General features: G+C 35.5%; 1 protein-coding gene across 2 annotated transcripts in view; it reads left to right on the top strand.

Moving 5' to 3' along the window:
- col1a1b (collagen, type I, alpha 1b) overlaps nt 1-19029 on the top strand; it is a 37414-nt gene extending 18385 nt beyond the window's left edge. Inside the window, exons 34-51 of one of the 2 annotated variants that reach the window (XM_005155976.6) lie at nt 80-133; nt 593-646; nt 729-836; nt 925-978; nt 1839-1892; nt 2241-2402; nt 3350-3457; nt 4859-4966; nt 5051-5104; nt 6357-6464; nt 8261-8314; nt 8607-8714; nt 9600-9653; nt 10479-10586; nt 12288-12564; nt 14872-15062; nt 15559-15801; nt 17739-19029. In XM_005155976.6, coding sequence (XP_005156033.2) covers nt 80-133; nt 593-646; nt 729-836; nt 925-978; nt 1839-1892; nt 2241-2402; nt 3350-3457; nt 4859-4966; nt 5051-5104; nt 6357-6464; nt 8261-8314; nt 8607-8714; nt 9600-9653; nt 10479-10586; nt 12288-12564; nt 14872-15062; nt 15559-15801; nt 17739-17885 — 2046 coding nt within the window. In that variant the 3' untranslated portion in view covers nt 17886-19029. 2 annotated transcript variants of the gene reach the window in all.
- Nucleotides 19030-19265: the final 236 nt, after the last annotated feature.

The raw sequence follows: 19265 nt of genomic DNA, 5'->3' as shown, positions 1-19265 counted from the left end.
ATTTTAAATTGGTCACTTAATAAAAGGATAAAAGAATAATGTTGATACTAAATCAGCTTTGTATTTGGATGTGTTTTAGGGAGAGCCTGGTGCTGTTGGACCCCCAGGATTGACTGGACCTCGTGGAGGCCCTGTAAGTTATTACAGAAATTAAATATCTTGAAACATAGACATAAGGAGCAAAAGATAATGCTAACTTCCAAGCAGTTGCATGCAAAATGTATTAGCAGAATTAGCCTAGTGTATCATATTTGATCTACATTTTTAAGAATCTTTTGCACATAGTCTACTGCATGCCTTCTGATTTGTAAATCAGACTTTTATTTTGAAAATGGCACCTTTTTGCTCAGATTAAAATCAAGTATTTTTATTCTTATTTTTTTCATTATGTCACACTAGATAACCCGCAGAAGTCTAATGCATAAAATTTGAATAACTCAAACAAACATGCAAGCAATTTGTCATTTCTTTAGAGTTTATTAAATAAGTCATACAGGAGGTCCTGCTTCAAGCTTTGCACAGTATGTATGGGATTATATATAAACAATGTAGTGCATGTCACTGATGCATTTTGATTTTTGTCCTATCTCAGGGTGAGCGCGGTGAAGTCGGTGCTCCTGGACCTGCTGGTTTTGCTGGACCTCCTGTAAGTAAAGCAGTCTCTTCTCAATCATTTCCCACCATGAGGGGTTTCAATTTGAGGTTAACTATCTCTTCTCTTAATGCAGGGTGGCAATGGACAGCCTGGTGCTAAAGGAGAGACTGGAGACTCCGGACCCAAGGGTGACGCTGGAGCTCCTGGACCTGCTGGACCCGTTGGAGCTTCTGGACCACAGGTAATATCATCAGCATTAGAAGCAGATAAACTTTTTTTTTTGTTGGTGTTGATATAAGTGTTGTTAACTTATTGTTTGTTGTTGATAGGGACCTGCTGGTGCTACTGGACCTAAAGGTGCTCGTGGTGGTGCTGGACCTCCTGTAAGTGTGTTTTTACGCACTATTTATTGCATTATTACAATTTATTACACACTAAAAAGAACAATTTTACTTTCACTACCAAGTTATTCAGTGTTTTTTATTAAATTGTAATTTTAATAATGTATTTTTTTATTATTATGTCAGTTTTTTTTTTTTTTTTTGCTTATTTCTAGTGTTGTTTTACCTATTTTAGTATGTTATGTTGTAATATATATATAGTTACTTTTTTATACTAGATCCTCCACATTATACGTATCCATATAAAATTAAAACAGAATATTTGCTTTCATAATTATAGAATACAAGTTATGTATATATATATATATATATATATATATATATATAATTTTTTTTTTTTTTTTTCCTCTCCTTGGTCTACTTACACAATACACAGTTTTCTGAGAAAGTAATAAAAATAAATTTTAAAAAAGTAAATAAAAAAGAATAGTTTAGAATTACAGAATATATACGTAAACTCAAATAATATATACAAAATATATACCTAAACTCAAATAATATAATAGTTTTTAAAATTAAGACTATCATTTATTTTTGTTGTTTAGATTACTATTAGTATTATTATTAGTTGTAGTAGTATTAGCATTAGTATTAGTATTATTATGATATTAATTAACTAAAATTAGCCTCACACTTAAAATGCATGACTTTCTTTGCAAAAAAATATACATGTTTTGTTTCGTAAACTATGCATTTCTGACATTTTATGATATCAAATGATATGTAATGCAATCATAATAATTTTTAAATCTCTTTTTGGCATCATTTTCCCCACAAAATGCTATTGCAGTGTGTCTTTCAGGTTGTTTTATAGCAGTCTGTTCGTGTTTTTGTTTTATTAGGGTGCTACTGGTTTCCCTGGTGCTGCTGGTAGAGTCGGACCTCCAGGCCCCTCAGTAAGTATTATTCATTCTAAGCCAGGTCTAAATCCGGCTTTGCCAAAAATAGAGTGCTAAAAATAGCGATTGCAAAAATACAGCTTATAAATTTAAATAGTAAAATATTTACTTTACTTTTTTATGTGAATTTCATGTGGCCACTAGAAAATAGACATATTGTAAACTTGTGAATATGATATAAAATAAAGGGGTCGGCTTGCAAAATATATTTGTGAATCTCTGATTTAAGCAAATGTTTATGACTGACTTCATACTTTATGTAGCATTACTAGCTTCTCTTAGTCTTTGTTTTTTTTTTTTACTTTAGATTAATTTAATTTAATGCCTTCTGTTTGTCAATCTCAGGGTGCTTCTGGACCCCCTGGACCTACTGGTCCTGCTGGTAAAGAGGGACAAAGAGGAGCCCGTGGTGAGAAGGGACCCGCTGGCCGTCCTGGAGAGGCTGGAGCTGCTGGACCCCCAGGACCCTCCGGAGAGAGGGGTAGCCCTGGTCCCGATGGTCCTCTTGTAAGTAATCATATTTCCAACACTTCCAATATTGTCATTATACAGCTTAGTTTGGCTTAATGTTAATTCAGTTTAGTTCAATGACAAGATCAGCTTTAAATTCAGCTAAAGTTCATTCAGTTTGTTTCACAAATGTTTATATATTGCAGATAGAGGATATTACAATGATTACAGATTTTGTTGGTGTGATTATTGTCTGAGGAATAATCACAGTTTCAAGGTTAACAGGATTACTATACATTCATTAATTTTATAACACTATTATTTCATAAAATGACATGAAAACTACACAGTATATTAATAACACACAATAGAGTCAATTTCTCTCCTTAAAATAAAACTTTTTGACATTAACAACTAATAATTTCATTTATTTAACTGAAAATAACTAGCAATCAAAATAAAAATCTGTTTGGAATTAAATATACGAGACATAAATCTAACAAATGTAGATAAATGTAATCTAGAAGCCTTTTTTAATCTACTGCATTACAACATTGTTCTGTATTTTAATTTTGTGCATTTTTTCTAGATCTTTTAGCACCCAAATAATAATAAAAAAAACTCTAGCTACCTTTTGACTTCAACGATATACTTGCCTTTTGAAAAATACAGTACAATGAACATAAATAAAGCAACGAAACAAGGTCCACATCTCTGGAATTTAATAATTTCATTTCATGCAACAGAAATGCAGTAAAGCTAAGCCTTTACAGTTGATTAACCATGATGAATCAAAGCACAATTAATAGTGAAATTGGTTAATCACTGCATCCCTATTTGCAGTTAATCAATTATGAACCTATATCTGAACCGCTCAGATATCAATATGGTCATTAACCAGCTCACTATAGTTAAATTGTTGTTCATGCAATAGTGTCAGTGCAGTGCAAACACATGATGTCTTTGAATCTTAATGGTCTTTTATACCTCTTTCTTGTCTTTAGGGTCTCGCTGGAGCTCCTGGACCCCCTGGTGTTATTGGATCTCGTGGTATTGTTGGTCTTCCTGGACAGAGAGGAGAGAGAGGTTTCGGCGGCTTGGCAGGTCCTTCTGTAAGTACTCCGACAACAGATTTATATAGATATTAGATTTTATTTTAGGATTATTTGGATCTACATTAAAGTCAACATACAATCTAGATCAAGATATATTTTATGTATAATTTATTTATTTCACAGCTAAATAAATAATAACAAAAGAGAAACAAATAAAAGTAAATAATAGCATCTTTAAACTTAAAAACAACATGTCAATAGAACAAACTTGTTGGAGCCTCGCACAATATCAGAAAGGCTACTCCAGAGTTTTGGAGCCATATATGAAAAGGCTTGACCTCCTTTAGTGGACTTTGCTATTGTGGGTATACTACAAGAAGCCCTACAAGAGTTTTGGGATCTTAAAGAGCGGGTTGGATTGTAGAGAGAGAGAAGGTTGGTTGAGAACATTGAATTGGTTGAAAATTATAGCAATAGTAGGGTGGGACTTGACTTTGTCCAATTGTTTGATTGGTGGATCTCATGTGAGTGACAGTTTTATCCCGCCTTGTTGTGGGACCAAACACCAATCAGGGATGTTGGTGAAGAGACGGGGGAAGATATTACATTATAAAATACAGCCTAAGATAATACAACATGTTCTTTTGCGAATTGTTCAATTTTCAGTAGCTGTATTTTTAAATTGAATATCCTATTTTATTGAAATATGTCACATTTTAGAAGCAATAATAGTAATGATAAGACTGTTTTTTGTATAGCACTTTTCATACATTAAATAGAACTTAAAGTGAGTCTCAAGAGTAAACAAATATTTAAAACGACGTCAACATGCTGGTAAACAAAGGTTTGATTAAACAAGTTTAAGCAAAAGCTGAAAACAATGCACAAGACAAATGTAATGTAAATAAAATAAAAGTTAAATAAAAGTCATATGCTGTTATGTTCATACAAAACTTTAAAGAGGTGAGTCGCTTTTTAAAATATAATTGAAAGGGTGCCTTCTGGTGCAATTTTAGAATATTTACATTTAATCAAACTAAAAGATTGAATATGACTTTTGTCTGTGTTGTTACTATTTGATTGTTTTGTTTTTGTACAGTGAATGTTTGTTATGAAACTGATTTGATTGCATGTTATATATTGTATATTTAGTTTAGGTGTTGCCATGAATATAGCCAATGCTGCTGAAATGGCATTAAAACATAAATAAAAAATAAATAAATAAATAAAATAGATAGATAGAAAATAATAGAAATAATAGATGAATAAATCGACTCTATCGTTTAATTTGGAAGACCATAAAACAGGTTATGAATCCTGTTTCGTAAGCTTAATTTTCAGATAAGTCTGTTGATAATTGACTTTATTCATATTCTCCATTATTGTAAGTCTCTTTTTTTGATTGAAGCGTCTGTTGAATGCATGAATGTAAATGTCCATTATACTCGTGCACTACAGGGAGAGCCAGGAAAGCAGGGACCCTCTGGGCCTGTTGGTGAACGTGGACCCCCTGGACCAATGGGACCCCCTGGATTGAGTGGAGCCCCTGGTGAGGCTGGACGTGAGGTCAGCAAACTTTATTGGTGATCTTATGAAATAACCAAATGCTGTTCTAAATGAATAATATTTCTTATGCCTTCAAATCTGCAGGGTAACCCTGGACATGATGGTGTTTCTGGCCGTGATGGTCCTCCTGGACCAAAGGTGAGCACAATTACACATATTATTACTGTTGTGAATTTGAAGAAGAGACAAAACAGGAGGATTTTTGGGTCTCTTCAAACTCACTGTCACTGTGGTGTTCCTTGAAAAATCTCTTTGCTGCTGCAGTCTGCAGTAAATACACAATTTAGTGGGCAGTGCTTATTAGTAGAAACAGAAACTGCCTAATTGACTTATGGTGAAACATTTTTTTACCTTAGTGAATCCCTTTTAAAGCCTTATAAAATATATAGTTAAATTAGACTCATTTTACATTCTGTTTTAATTTTATTTTTAAAAAATACATTTTACAAAAAAATTTATTTTTTTGCATGCAGCTGAATACTGCAATATAACACATAAATAACTTGCTTCAAGGGTATTTTTGTATGCATATTGTACATGTTAATAAGATATGATTACAAATATAAATCTATAATTTTGCTATAATCTTAAACATGTATTAAAATAATACAAATATAATACATCTACCACATTATATCAGCATAATTACATTAAACATTATCCATCATCTTCCATAACAGAAAAAACTATGCATCGTTAAAAAAGCAAGTAAAATAAGTTTGCCTAAATGTTTACATTTGTACATGATAACTATTAAAAAACATGGTTATCAAATATGTATTAAAAATCTATGATTTTAATATAATCTAACAAATATATCTACAAAAAAACAGCATAATTACATTGATATTTATCCATCATCAACACATCAGCTGCCTGTTTATTTAATGACTTTTATTTATTATTATTACTATAGGTCATGGAAATTCTCGTTTTAGTCAGTAAAAGTCAGAGAATTTTACATTTGGCTTTGAGTGTGAACCTTGCATATATGAAGTTGAAGTCAAAATTATTGGCCCTCCTTTTTCTAACAATTCCCAAATTATGGAATTTTTCACAGTATTTCCTATAATATTGTTTCTTCTGGAGAAAGTCTTATTTGTTTTATTTCGGCTACAATAAAAGCAGTTTTTGGCATTTTAAGTTCACGTTACAATAAAAAATATGCAATATGAAATAAGCAAGAACAGCAAATGTACCTAAATCTTTATGTCCTTACATGATGATAACTATTAAAAACGTTTCAAGTAGTGTACTCTCAATAATACTCGACATTCGCTCTCTCTCGCTTTATTTATTCCTCCTTTAATATTAAATGAATGCCTATCAATATGTAAATGAACACGTGAAAGATCTATCCATTTCAAGCATCATTTTTCTGCAATTGTAGGGAGACCGTGGTGAGTCTGGAAACAGTGGTCCTCCTGGTGCCCCTGGTGCTCCCGGAGCCCCTGGTCCTATTGGTCCATCTGGAAAGACTGGAGATCGTGGAGAGGCTGTAAGTTTTAAATGCTCATATTATTTCCAAAAATGGTCAGAATCATTTAAAAGGCTCTATGTCTATTTTTTTAATCATCTAAATACTGAAGTAAGCACGTTCAACTCCAGAATGAGACAATATAGCTAGTATCAATCTTTTTATAGTGTATAGTATTATAGTGTCAATCTTATGTTATTATAGATGTTGTTATTATGTTGATAAAAGGTTGTATTTTTATATTTTTATTTCATTTTTTATTTAAATTTTGATCACACTTGATTTTAAGGTGAATTCCCACTATAAATAAACCATTAACTGTGACTTTTAGCTCAATAATCTTTTAATTTGCTTATTATTTACAGTTATTAAGATAGTAGTTGGGTTTAGGTATCGGGTAGGATTATGGTTGTAGAATGAGATCATGGAGTAACCATTCCAGAAGGAGCCACTATAGCGGTGTCCATTATATGTTATATAGATGCTGTTAATATGTTGATAAAAGGTTTTATTTCTTTTATCTTTTCTTATGTAGATTAGTTTTGGTCACACTTTATTTTAAAGTAAAATTCTTGGTATTAACAAACCATTAATTGTAAATTTTAATTTAACAATCTCCTAATTTGCTTCTTATTTATAGTTATAAGGTAGTAGTTGGGTTTCGGTATTGGGTAGAATTAATGTTGTGGAATGAGATCATGGAGTAACCATTCCAGAAGGAGCCACTATAGCAGTGTCCACCATAAGTTATTATAGATGTTGTTAATATGTTGATAAAAGGTTTTATTTCTTATATCTTTTCATTTTTAGTTTAGTTTTGGTCACACTTTATTCTAAAGTTCAATTCTTGGTATTAACAAACCATTAACTGTAAATTTTAACTTAATTATCTCCTAAATTGTTTCTTATTTATAGTTATAAAGGTTGTAGTTGGGTTTCGGTATTGGGTAGGATTAGGGTTGTAGAAGGAGATCATGGAGAATATGTACTTTATAAGTACTAATAAACAGCCAATAGCTTAATAATTGGTTTGTAATAAGCCACTAATTATTAGTTGGCCTCCATACCAATGTTTTGATTCTTTGAAAAATGACCAATATTATTTAAAAGCTTCTATTTGTATTTTTAATAGTGTACATCTAATTACTGTAAACAAGTAAGCACATGGAAGCATTCCAGAAGGAGCCACTATAGCAGTGTCCACCATAAGTTATCATAGATGTTGTTAATATGCTGATAAAAGGTTTTATTTCCTATATCTTTTCATTTTTAGTTTAGTTTTGGTCACACTTTATTTTAAAGTACAATGCTTGGTATTATCAAACCATTAACTGTAAATTTTAACTTAATTATCTCCTAATTTGCTTCTTATTTATAGTTATAAAGGTAGTAGTTGGGTTTCAGTATTGGGTAGGATTAGGGTTTTAGAATGAGATCATGCAGAATATGTACTTAATAAGTACTAGTAAACAGCCAATAGCTTAATAATTGATTTGTATTAAGCCACTAGTTAATAGTTGTTCTCCGCACCAATGTTTTGATTATTTTTGTATCTTTTTAAAAATTATTCACTAGTTATTTTAGTAATATTTTTATTTAAGTTTAAGTTATTACCATTTTAATTAAGTAATGAATATTATTTTTATATTGTTTATTATTATTTTATATTTTTAGTATTGTTTAAAACTGCTGGCATAAAAAAATAACTTACATTTGAACAAACAAAAATAGTTATAAATTTGAAGTATCTTGTGTCATGCATTGCATATGGTATAATAAAAGGTCTGATTTGTAAATTTTCTCTCTTTTCCTCTCAGGGTCCTGCTGGTCCTGCTGGTCCTTCTGGTCCTGCTGGTGTTCGTGGAGCCCTGGTATGTATTTATCATTTATTCAACTTTAAGTTTTTATTCATTTAAAGTGAATGTTGGAACATTTGAAATGAATAGGGCATAGGGGGGATAACTGGGAATAGAACACAACCAGGGATCTCTGCTTCTAACTACACAGGAGTAGTCACAGCCACACATGTTTGTGGATGTTCATTGGAACGATGGATTTGGGAAAAATTAAGTTATATACATATAATTTAACTTGCAACCTTACAAGGCTAATGATCAATTGTGATCAATCACCCCTGATCAATTGTGTTGTCTGTTCATGCAGGGTCCCGCTGGTCCTCGTGGAGACAGAGGTGAGGCTGGAGAGGCTGGAGAGAGAGGCATGAAGGGACACCGCGGTCTCTCTGGCATGCCTGGAGTTCCTGGACCTCCTGTACGTGAGCATTAGATCACAGTCACACACACTGTTCATTTAAGAAATATCACTTACTCACGTTTTTTTGTTTTTGTTTGGACAGTACTGGGCAAAAGTATTAGGCCCCTAGTTACGTTTGTTGTTTTAGTGAGAGTATAATGACATTAAATATTACTTCTTATTCTCTTTATTAAAATACAACCAGAAAACACAGGTTCTAGTTGGAATTTTGGGACTAATTATTTAAGACATATGAAAGAAAGAGTTTGAGTGAGATGGAAGAATGGAGGGAGGTTTCTGACTTGGTTTGATTTCCATTTCTGCCAGAGCTGGTGTCAATATTGGCTGAATTGATGGCATTGTGAATCCTAAAAAAAAAAAAAAAGTACAGACAGGTTTTAATCCGTCATGTAATTCCTACTAGAAAGCATCTAATTTGTAATAGTTTTCATTTTCAGCTTGATAATAATCCCAAAAACACTGCTAATGTAATGAAATCACCTTTGGCAACAAAGACAGTCATGGAATGGCCTGCACAGAGTCCAGACCTGAATGCTATATAGAGTATGTATAGGCAGCATGAGATTCACCTGGAGAGAAAAAGAAAGAGCCTGTTAAATCTAACGAAGAACTATTAGAAATGCTGAAAGATGCTTGATATTAAATAGCACATCATATCGGAAATGAGAAAAAGTTATAAAAGGGTCATTTTAAACAGACATCTAAAGCTAGACTTTTAAAGTAATTTTGTTTTGAATATTATGTACATGTTTCCCATATTTTCTGTTTGTGTATTAAAGGTATAGTTCACACCGTGCACTTGCTCCATACCTTTTAGATAGGTAGACATTTGCACAGTCCTGTATTTTTACTTATTTGTAATGCTTTCCGAATGTTTTTAAGGGAACTTCCGGTGAACAAGGACCCGCCGGAGCCACTGGCCCTGCCGGACCTCGTGTAAGTATAACATCTACACATTGTTTCAAACCAACACATTGTTTCAAAGCAGCTCTACCGAGAATTATGGTGTTAATGTTTACAATCTTAAACTTTTCATGTCTAATAATCCATTAGCTGCCATGAAAGAACAACTTTTGCTTCCTTTAAAGATTAGTTTACCTAAAAATAAACATTTATTAACTATATATTCACCCTCATGTTTTTCCAAACCTTTATGAGTTGCAGTTTTTGTTGACCACAAAAGAAGAGATTTTGAAGAATGTTAGAAACCAGTAAACATTGACATTCATAGTGGAAAAAAATATTATGGAAGTCAATGGTTAACGGTTTACAACCTTTTTCAAAACATCTTCTTTTGTGTTCAACAGAAGAAAAAAACTTGAACGGGTGAATTATGAGTAAACGATAACAGAATTTTCAGTTTTGGCTCAACTGTCCCTTTAAGCAATAATGAGCCTTTGTTTTTAAGTGTATGAGCTACATGAGCATCCTTATGTTCATTTTTATTCCATTTATAGTTGTTTATGCAACATATAAACAATCTAGCTGTTGATATTTGCTATTAAGTATGCAGTAAATCCCTTTACATGAAAGTACTGTATTATTAATCTCATATAACTTTCATTCTTCCATAGAAGACTAAAATAGATGTTAAGCAGAAAGTTCCTGCTGCTCTTTTCTAAACTATGATAATAAATGGTGACCAAGATCTACAAAAAAGCACCATAAAATAGATAACATGTAAATCTGCAGTGTTTTGTGCAGTGATTTGGAGCAGAAGTGGTCATTTTAATACTCTATTGATTTCCTTTTTCTTCACAGGGACCAGCCGGCTCCAATGGCTCTCCTGGTAAGGATGGTATGAATGGCGTGCCTGGACCTGTTGGACCTCCTGGACCACGTGGTCGCTCTGGAGAAATGGGACCTGCTGTAAGTTTCAAATCAGCACTTTGACCACTTTGAGGTTATAATAATGTACATATATACATGTTTTAACAGAGCATGTCATTTCTGGAAAATAATGGAAGCTTATAATGTCTATCCCAGACAATGACAGTCTGGGAATTTTATATATTTATGTTTAAGTCATGGATTATTAGGGAATTTAGTTGTCATTTTAAATCTGACTTCCCCTTAATGAGATTTTTTTTCTTTTTTTTTTTGCTTTTGCTAAACGTTTTGCTTGTTGTAATGGTCAGGCTAGTTTTTATTGCTTTTTCAGCTCATCAACCAGCAATCAAAATAGTCACAAGGCCTTTAAAATACTGTATGTGGCTGTTTTTTTTTTGTCTGCTCAGTGCTCAAATAGTCCCTGTTAGATTTTGCATGGAAAATATCTGATTATTGCAGCCTGAAAATACTTATTTTGTGCTGACTTTTCTCAATTTTTGACATGTTTTGCTGTGAAAAATACACCAATTTAGTCTGTTATTACTTATTCACATCAAGAAACATTGGTTTCTATAGACCAGGGGTACCCAATTTCAGATTTTAGCTCCAACTTGCCTCAACACACCTGCACAGATGAGAGAGCCTAGTAAGAGCTTGATTAGCTTGCCTAGGTGTGTTTGACTGAGGTTGGAACTAAACTTACCAGGACATCGGCCCTCCAGAATCCACTTTCCTCATTGGCCCATGAACATTTCCTGCTAGTTGTCATACTATTTCATAACTGTAACAAGAGGCAATTCAATTATGACTTAACATTAAAACAGCTATCATGACATTATTTATCAATATTTGGACCTTTTTTGAAATCTCGAAAGCTATGAAAATTAATTATTTTTGTTTACATCCCTCAAAATGGTCTATAGTTTTTAGAAAGAAAACACTGAGAAACATGGAGAGAATGTGTTTACCTCTTAATCTTATAAAGCCTACTGCATCATATTTGATACATGAATGACTCAAAAGTAACCAAAATAAATTTAATTAGCTTTATTTTGAGTTTAATTCAGCAAACGCAGAATCACAAACTCCTGGAAGGACTGATGAACACATCTGCTGGCTGTTTTTTTGCCTGTTATTATTATTACTATATATATATTTTTTTTTTTTTAGGTAGTAAAAGTCGGGGAATTTCACATTTGACTTTAAGTGGGAACCTTGTATATGTGAAGTTTACGTCAAAATTATTCGCCCTCCTTTTTCTAATATTTCCTAAATGATGTTTATCAGAGCAAGGAATTTTCCACAGTATTTCCTATAATATTTTTTTCACTGGAGAAAATCTTGTTTGTTTTTTTCGGATAGAATAAAAGCAGTTTTTATTTTTTTTTAAACCAAGGTCAATATTATTATCCCCCTTTAAGCAGTATTTGTTTTAATTGTCTACAGAACAAACCAGTGTTATACAAAGACTTGCCTAATTGCCATAATTTTACCTAATTAACCTAGTTTGTCCTTTAAATGTCACTTTAAGCTGAATACCAGTATCTTGAAAAATATCTAGTCAAATGTTATGCACTGTCATCATGGCAAAGATAAAATAAGAGATGAGTTATTAAAACGATTATGTTTAGAAATGTCTTAAAGTTTTGTTAACCAGAAATTGGGGGTGGGAAATATACAGGGGGGCTAATAATTCTGACTTCAACTGTATATATTGATTGTGATTTTGTTTTGCTGTAGGGTGCTCCTGGTCTTCCTGGACCCCCAGGCCCTCCAGGATCAGCCGGTCCCGGTGAGCCCTTCCTGCCCATGCCACAGCAGGAGAAGGGTCCCGATCCTCTCCGTGGAGGCTACAGAGCCGATGACGCCAGCGTTCGTGACCGCGACTCTGAGGTCGACACCAGTCTTAAATCTTTGAGCCAGAAGATCGAGAACATCCGCAGCCCCGAAGGAACCCAGGCCAACCCCGCCCGCATGTGCCGCGACCTCAGGATGTGCCACCCAGAATGGAAGAGCGGTAAGCATTAGAGATCCAGATATAGCGCGCTTTCTCTGATGTATAAATATCAGTAGCTAAAAAAGTTATTCTTATGATTGGTTGTGGTCAAGCATCACATTTACTGTACATTTATTCATTTAGCAAACGCTTTTATTCAACGCCACTTAAAAATGAGAATAAGCACTTTAAATCACCATCCAGCCAGCAAAATTCATTTGACTCAAATCCGGCCCATACATCCGGCCCACATACCGCATGGAATGATGGCACTTGGGCGGTCCTCTCCTGTTTGCCAGATCTGGGCCACAATTAAGCCATAGCAATATCACATATCAGCTAGAATTCAACCAAATAAACCAGAACTGGCCCTATTCTGGGCCACAGTTTACTTTTATTCTGGCCCAGATCTGGCCCACACCAGACACTTACATCTGGACCACAAACTGAATGAAATGATGGCTCTGGGCGGTCGGCTCCGGTTTGTCAGATCTGGGCCACAAATAAGCCAAAGCAATACCACGTATTAGCCATAATTCAACCAAATGAACCAGAACTGACCCTATTCTGGGCCACAGTTTGCTTTTATTCTAGCCCAGATCTGTCCTATTACTTCTAATAATGGATTAAACATTGGTAACCATCAGTGAATTATATTATTTCATCACAGGTTGTGCCTCACTTCATTTTGTTTGCTGTAATGAACAAACTTCAAGCAAAGTTCTTAAAAGTTAAAGCGGCCCAAAAGAAAATGTATAATAGGAGGTTCAGGGCTATGAGCCCAACTAAAGCAAACACTTTTCTCCATGATGGTGACTTTAGTCTATGTGATCCACATGTGTTTTAAGATAACTGGGCCACATTTGCCATATCTTCTCTGGGCCGTTTTAGGCTCACAGCCACATTAACCAGAGCTAACTGTGCTAAATATTTGCCAAATGTGGCCCACATTTGTTTTAGGATAACTGGGCCACATTTGCCACATCCTCTCTGGGCCACTATAGGCTCACAGCCACATTAGCCATAGCTTACTGTGCCGAATATTCGCCAAAAGTGGCCCACATCTGTCTTAAGGTAACTGGGCCACATTTGCACCTACACGTGTGAGCCACTTTAGGTTTAGACCCCGATTACCCTTAAATAACTATGCCACTATTTTGCCAACTGTGGCCCACATTTGTTTTAGGATAACTAGGCCACATTTGCCATATCTTCTCTGGGCCCCTATAGGCTCACATCCGCATTAGCCATAGCTTACTGTGCCGAATATTTGCCAAAAGTGGCCCATATATGTTTTAAGTTAACTGGGCCACATTTGCCATATCTTCTCTGGGCCACATTAGGCTCACAGCCGCAAAAGCCAGAGCTTACTGTGCCGAATATTTGCCAAAAGTGGCCCACATATGTTTTAAGTTAACTGGGCCACATTTGCCATATCTTCTCTGGGCCCCTATAGGCTCACACCCGCAAAAGCCAGAGCTTACTGCGCCAAATATTTGCCAAAAGTGGCCCACATCTGTCTTAAGGCCACATTTGCACCTACACGTGTGAGCCACTTTAGATTTAGACCCAGATTACCTTTAAATGACTATGCCACTATTTTGCCAACTTTGGCCCACATTTGTCCTCTGTCATTTGGGCCAAATTTTTTTATTTTCCACATGGCGCACATTGGGCTCACATTCAGATTACATTTTGCCATAAGTGCCAAATCTTTGCCTTGAATGGCCCATATATATGAATTTAAATTTTTCCCCCCCTCTTTGCCATTTTGCATTTGGGCCACTTCAGGCTCACATTCATTTTGTCTGGGCCAAAGGAATACCATCAGTGCCGCATAACTGACTAAAGTGGACCACATTTGTATGCTATCTGGGCAGAGAGCAGCAAAACATAGGTGCCATTACAAATCTAAGTTAGCTTAGCATGTTTAACATACACACACACACACACACACACATATAAACACACATACAGAGTGAGTTTTCCTACTGGTGGTTTGTCAAGCCCACTCACCTGCACACTCAGAGTTGCACTTATGATTTAGTGATGATAACAATGTCCGTTCAAGTTTATTTGAATAGCACTTTGTACAATTAGTGCACATTATTGCATTACAATCAAATTCAGAAAACTTAAGGTTAATATTTTGTATTTTTATTAGTTACAATAACTTTAACTAGTAACTAATAGCTTTTAACAGTGAAAGTTATTATAGATAAACATAGTTAACCTGTAGTTATGTAGCATATAGGTGATGTTTTTGTGTATGTGTTCACCTATGATTTGGTTATGATAACAATGTCTCAAATCTATTTTCCTTCAAAGGTTCCTACTGGGTGGATCCCAACCAGGGCTCTCCTCTGGACGCCATCAAGGTCTTCTGCAACATGGAGACTGGCGAGACCTGCGTCAGCCCCTATCACTCCGACATTCCCAGGAAGAACTGGTACACCAGCAAGAACATCAGAGAGAAGAAGCATGTCTGGTTCGGAGAGTCCATGCCCAACGGCTTCCAGGTACGGAGATACACTTGGAGAAATAATGCACTATTTTAAATGAGCTTTTTTCTAATACACAATTAGGGGTGGCACAGTGGCTCAGTGGTTAGCATTGTAGCTTCACAAAAAGAAGGTCACTGGTTCGAGTCCTGGCTGAGTCAGTTGGCGTTTCTGTGTGGAGTTGTTCTCCCCATGTTGGTGTGGGTCTCCTCCGGGTGCTTCGGTTTCCCCCCACGATCCAAACACATGAGCTGTAGGTGAATTGGAGAAACTGGCCGTAGTGTATGAGAATGTGTGTGCATGAGAGTGTATAGGTGTTTCCCAGTACTGGGTTGCAGCTACAAAGGGATCCACTGCGTAAAACTTATGCTGGAATAGTTGGTGGTTCATTCCGCTGTGGCCACCTCTGAAATAGAGACTAAGCTGAAGGAAATTGAATGAATGCTATCAGTGTTATAAGGCAGTAATGATGTTGTGTTGTATCCTCTCTCTCTCTCTCTCTCTCTCTCTGTAGTTCCAGTATGGTAGCGATGGCTCTGATCCAGAGGATGTGAACATCCAGCTGACCTTCATGCGCCTGATGTCCAACCAAGGCTCCCAGAACATCACCTACCACTGCAAGAACAGCATCGCCTACATGGATGAGACCTCAGGCAACCTGAAGAAGGCTCTGCTCCTGCAGGGCTCCAACGACATCGAGATCAGAGCGGAGGGCAACAGCCGCTTCACATACAGAGTCAGCGAGGACGGCTGCACGGTGAGCTGAGCACCACGATTTATTCTCATATTAGCTTATCATACTCACTTAAATGGTTAGTTCACACAAAAAAGAAAATGACCTCATCGTTTACTCTCACTCAGGTGGCTTTTACATTTTTATGAGGTTAATTAAGATATTTAGTTTGTAAAAAATTGTGCATATTTGTATTTTTTACTATATTTATTTACTTTTTTTTGTCTTTAGTACATGTTAAAAGTTCATAAAATCAATAAAGATGGTGTTAGTAAAGAAGATATTTTGAAGAATGCTAGTTGCTGGGATCTACTTCTATAATAGGAATAAAAATACAATGGAAGTCAATGGGTGCCACCAACCAGCATTTTTCAAAATATCTTATTTTCTGTTTAGTAGAAGAAAGAAAGTGAAATGAGAAAGTGAGAGAGTGAAGGATGACACAGTTTTCATTTTTTAGGTGAACTATCCTTTTAAAATGCTGCTGTGATGATGAACATTTAAAGGGCCATCCATACGTATTACTCTGATGATAATAAAAATATAGGATTCTTTCATTGTTTTTTTTAACAGTTCCCACATATTTTGTTTATTATGCTAATTTTCACAAATGAGCTAAACATTTGAAGCATAATCAGAAGTAAATATCTAAAAGGCAATAAATGAACTTAAATTCACAATCATTATTAGGGATAGTTACTCTAATTGTTTTTTTCTGTTGAACACAAAAGAAGATATTTAGAAAAATGCTGGTAACCACTGACTTTCATAGTTTTTGTTTTTCCTACTATAGATGACAGTGGTTACCGATTTCTAACAATAACATGACAAAAAAAATCCTAAAATTGTCTTAACTTTAGGGAGCAAACTGACAGCTGTCGTAGTAACTTTAAAAAAATGTTAAGGCTGACAGGGGGAAAATGGTTACGCGGTGGTGCAGTAGGTAGCACGTTCGACTCACAGCAGGAAGTTCGCTGGTTCGAGCCTCGGCTGGGTCAGTTGGCATTTCTGTGTGAAGTTTGCATGCTCTCCCCGCGTTCACATGGGTTTCCTCCGGGTGCTCCGGTTTCCCCCAGACCAACACATGCGCTATTGGGTAATTGAATTGGGTAAGCTAAAGTTGTCCATCGTGTATGTGTGTGTATGAGTGTTTCCCAGTGAGGGGTTGCAGCTGGAAGGGCATCCGCTGCGTAAAAACATATGCAGGATAAGTTGGCAGTTCATTCTGCTGTGGCTACCCCAGATTTATAAAGGGATTAGGCCGAAAAGAAAATGAATGAATGAATGAATGAATGGGGGGAAAATGCCTACAATTGCAATGTCTAACAATGGTATTGTATTTATTAATAATTAAAAATTAAGAACAAACAACTTTAATTGTAGAAAGACTCTTGGAGGACTTTGTAGATGTTACATTATTCTATAATAATTCTAATTCCTGACATTGCAGACATATTTTCATCAGCTCTTGCTTATTCACTCTTTATATACTCATAAGCAAAGTTGAGAACTTTTTAAATAATATCGGCTTTCGCTTTTCTGCGGAAGTGATCAATGTTCAATTCCCGTGCCACTGAACATAGCAGCTTTTCACTTTCTGTCAGTCTTAGTATATGATGTAACTACAGAAAACTCAAGTTTTAAAATAAGCTAATTAATGAAACACTTTAATGAGATATTTGAGCGAGATGCTAACGGTCTAATCTGATTCAATGATCTATGCTAAGCTAAGCTAAAAGTGCTCCTGGCAGACCTGGAGATTGATTGAATGGGTTAAAAATTGTAAAACTCGCAAGTTTAACTCTAGGAGATCTGTAAAATGAGCCTTTTGCAAAAAAAATAATAATAATAATAATGGAGTGTTACTTTAATTTAAGACCAAAGATAAGAAACGTTCTGTACACACCCTATCAATCTGATGTTCATTAATTTGTCATATTTGTCTCTTTTCCCCTTCACAGTCACACACTGGCACATGGGGCAAGACAGTCATTGACTATAAGACAACGAAAACATCTCGTCTGCCAATCATTGATATCGCTCCTATGGACATTGGTGCTCCCGATCAGGAATTCGGCGTAGAAGTTGGCCCAGTCTGCTTCTTGTAATAAGAAAAATCTGGACATTGCTGTTTTTTTTCTAGCAGTCATCTTCAAATCTTTTCCTGTTCACGACAAAATAAAAATGATGATAATAATAACAATAGTAAAGCCCGAACTCTTATTCGGCTGCAATCGGTCCATGTGCTTAAACCAGAATCCCTGAGGACGGTGCTATGCTGTGATTCTCATCTCAAAACAACAAAACTGAGGACCACGACATCATTATCATGGACACTTAGCGAGAATCCTTTGCGTCAACAAGAAAATAATATATAATATAAACGCCCCAAGGCCCCCCCGGAGTCCAAAGAAAAACTTGGAGACTTTCTTTGCCGTTTTTTTGACCACTGCGAAAGGACAATGAAAAACAAGCAAATGCTAATGTACCATTCTCTGGTGTTGAATAAATATGACAAACGACAGCCGAGTGTCTTTGTTCCTTCAAAACATCACACAGATAGTCAATGGTACGACGTCATCTTGATATAAGGCTACCTCAGGACAAAAAAAAAGTGCGTTTTGGGCGGGAAACGAGGGCTGTGTTTTCATCCAAGCGATTGATAACATATAAAAAGGTGCTACTTACTTTCAAGGGTCCTGTCAGTGGTTTGTTTGTGTTTGATGGGAAAGAACAAGCCTTTTTATACTGTCGTTTACCCTTTCGGGACCTTTTTTTTGGTGCTAAATGTCGACAGAATGTCTTGATGTCAATGTGATTGCTCAAAGTGTCAGCAGAAGAGGATTAAACAGCAGTTTAGGGTTGGTTACTGTCGATTTGCACTTAATCTTGTGTGGGTTAAGTGGATGGATTGATTGCCAGTTCGTCTAACGTCCAATTCCCCTTCATAGAGACGCCTTAATGTACATGCCGCAGCTCCCCCTTGTGTCCAGATTTAATTACTGCTTCCCGAATGCAATGCACATCTCTTTTCTATTCTGAGTTTGTTTGATTTGTTTTCAGCGAAAGGTTTCTTATAAAAACTGAAATGAGGCGGCCAAAACTTAAAGAAAAAGGGAAAATGCAGAAGAGATAGACCCTCCCATTGGTTCCATCAAAGGATCTGTACTTATTTTGTACATGTATAGTATTTCGAGATGTTTTTAATTATTTTGGATGTTGAAATAAAGCATGTTTATGTGGTCAACTGGATGCTGGATATGTTATCTTCTTGCCATGGCCTCAATGCCTTTCTCTAAGCACCAATTAAACAAACTATCATGCTTTCACTCAACTATTTCTACTTTATTTCCAGGGGCTGCATGTTGATAATGGGGAGGGGGCTGCCATACATTGGGAAAAAATATATATATTTTAATGTAGAAATTTTTGGCTAAACATTAATGCAGTTGTATTTTGGAAGTGGAAGTACCGTAGTTATTCAAATA

Source organism: Danio rerio, chromosome 12, assembly GCF_049306965.1.
Source record: "Danio rerio strain Tuebingen ecotype United States chromosome 12, GRCz12tu, whole genome shotgun sequence".
Taxonomy (NCBI): domain Eukaryota; kingdom Metazoa; phylum Chordata; class Actinopteri; order Cypriniformes; family Danionidae; genus Danio; species Danio rerio.
The sequence above is the reverse complement of the archived record's forward strand: the minus strand, read 5'-3'. Positions and strand labels throughout refer to the sequence as shown.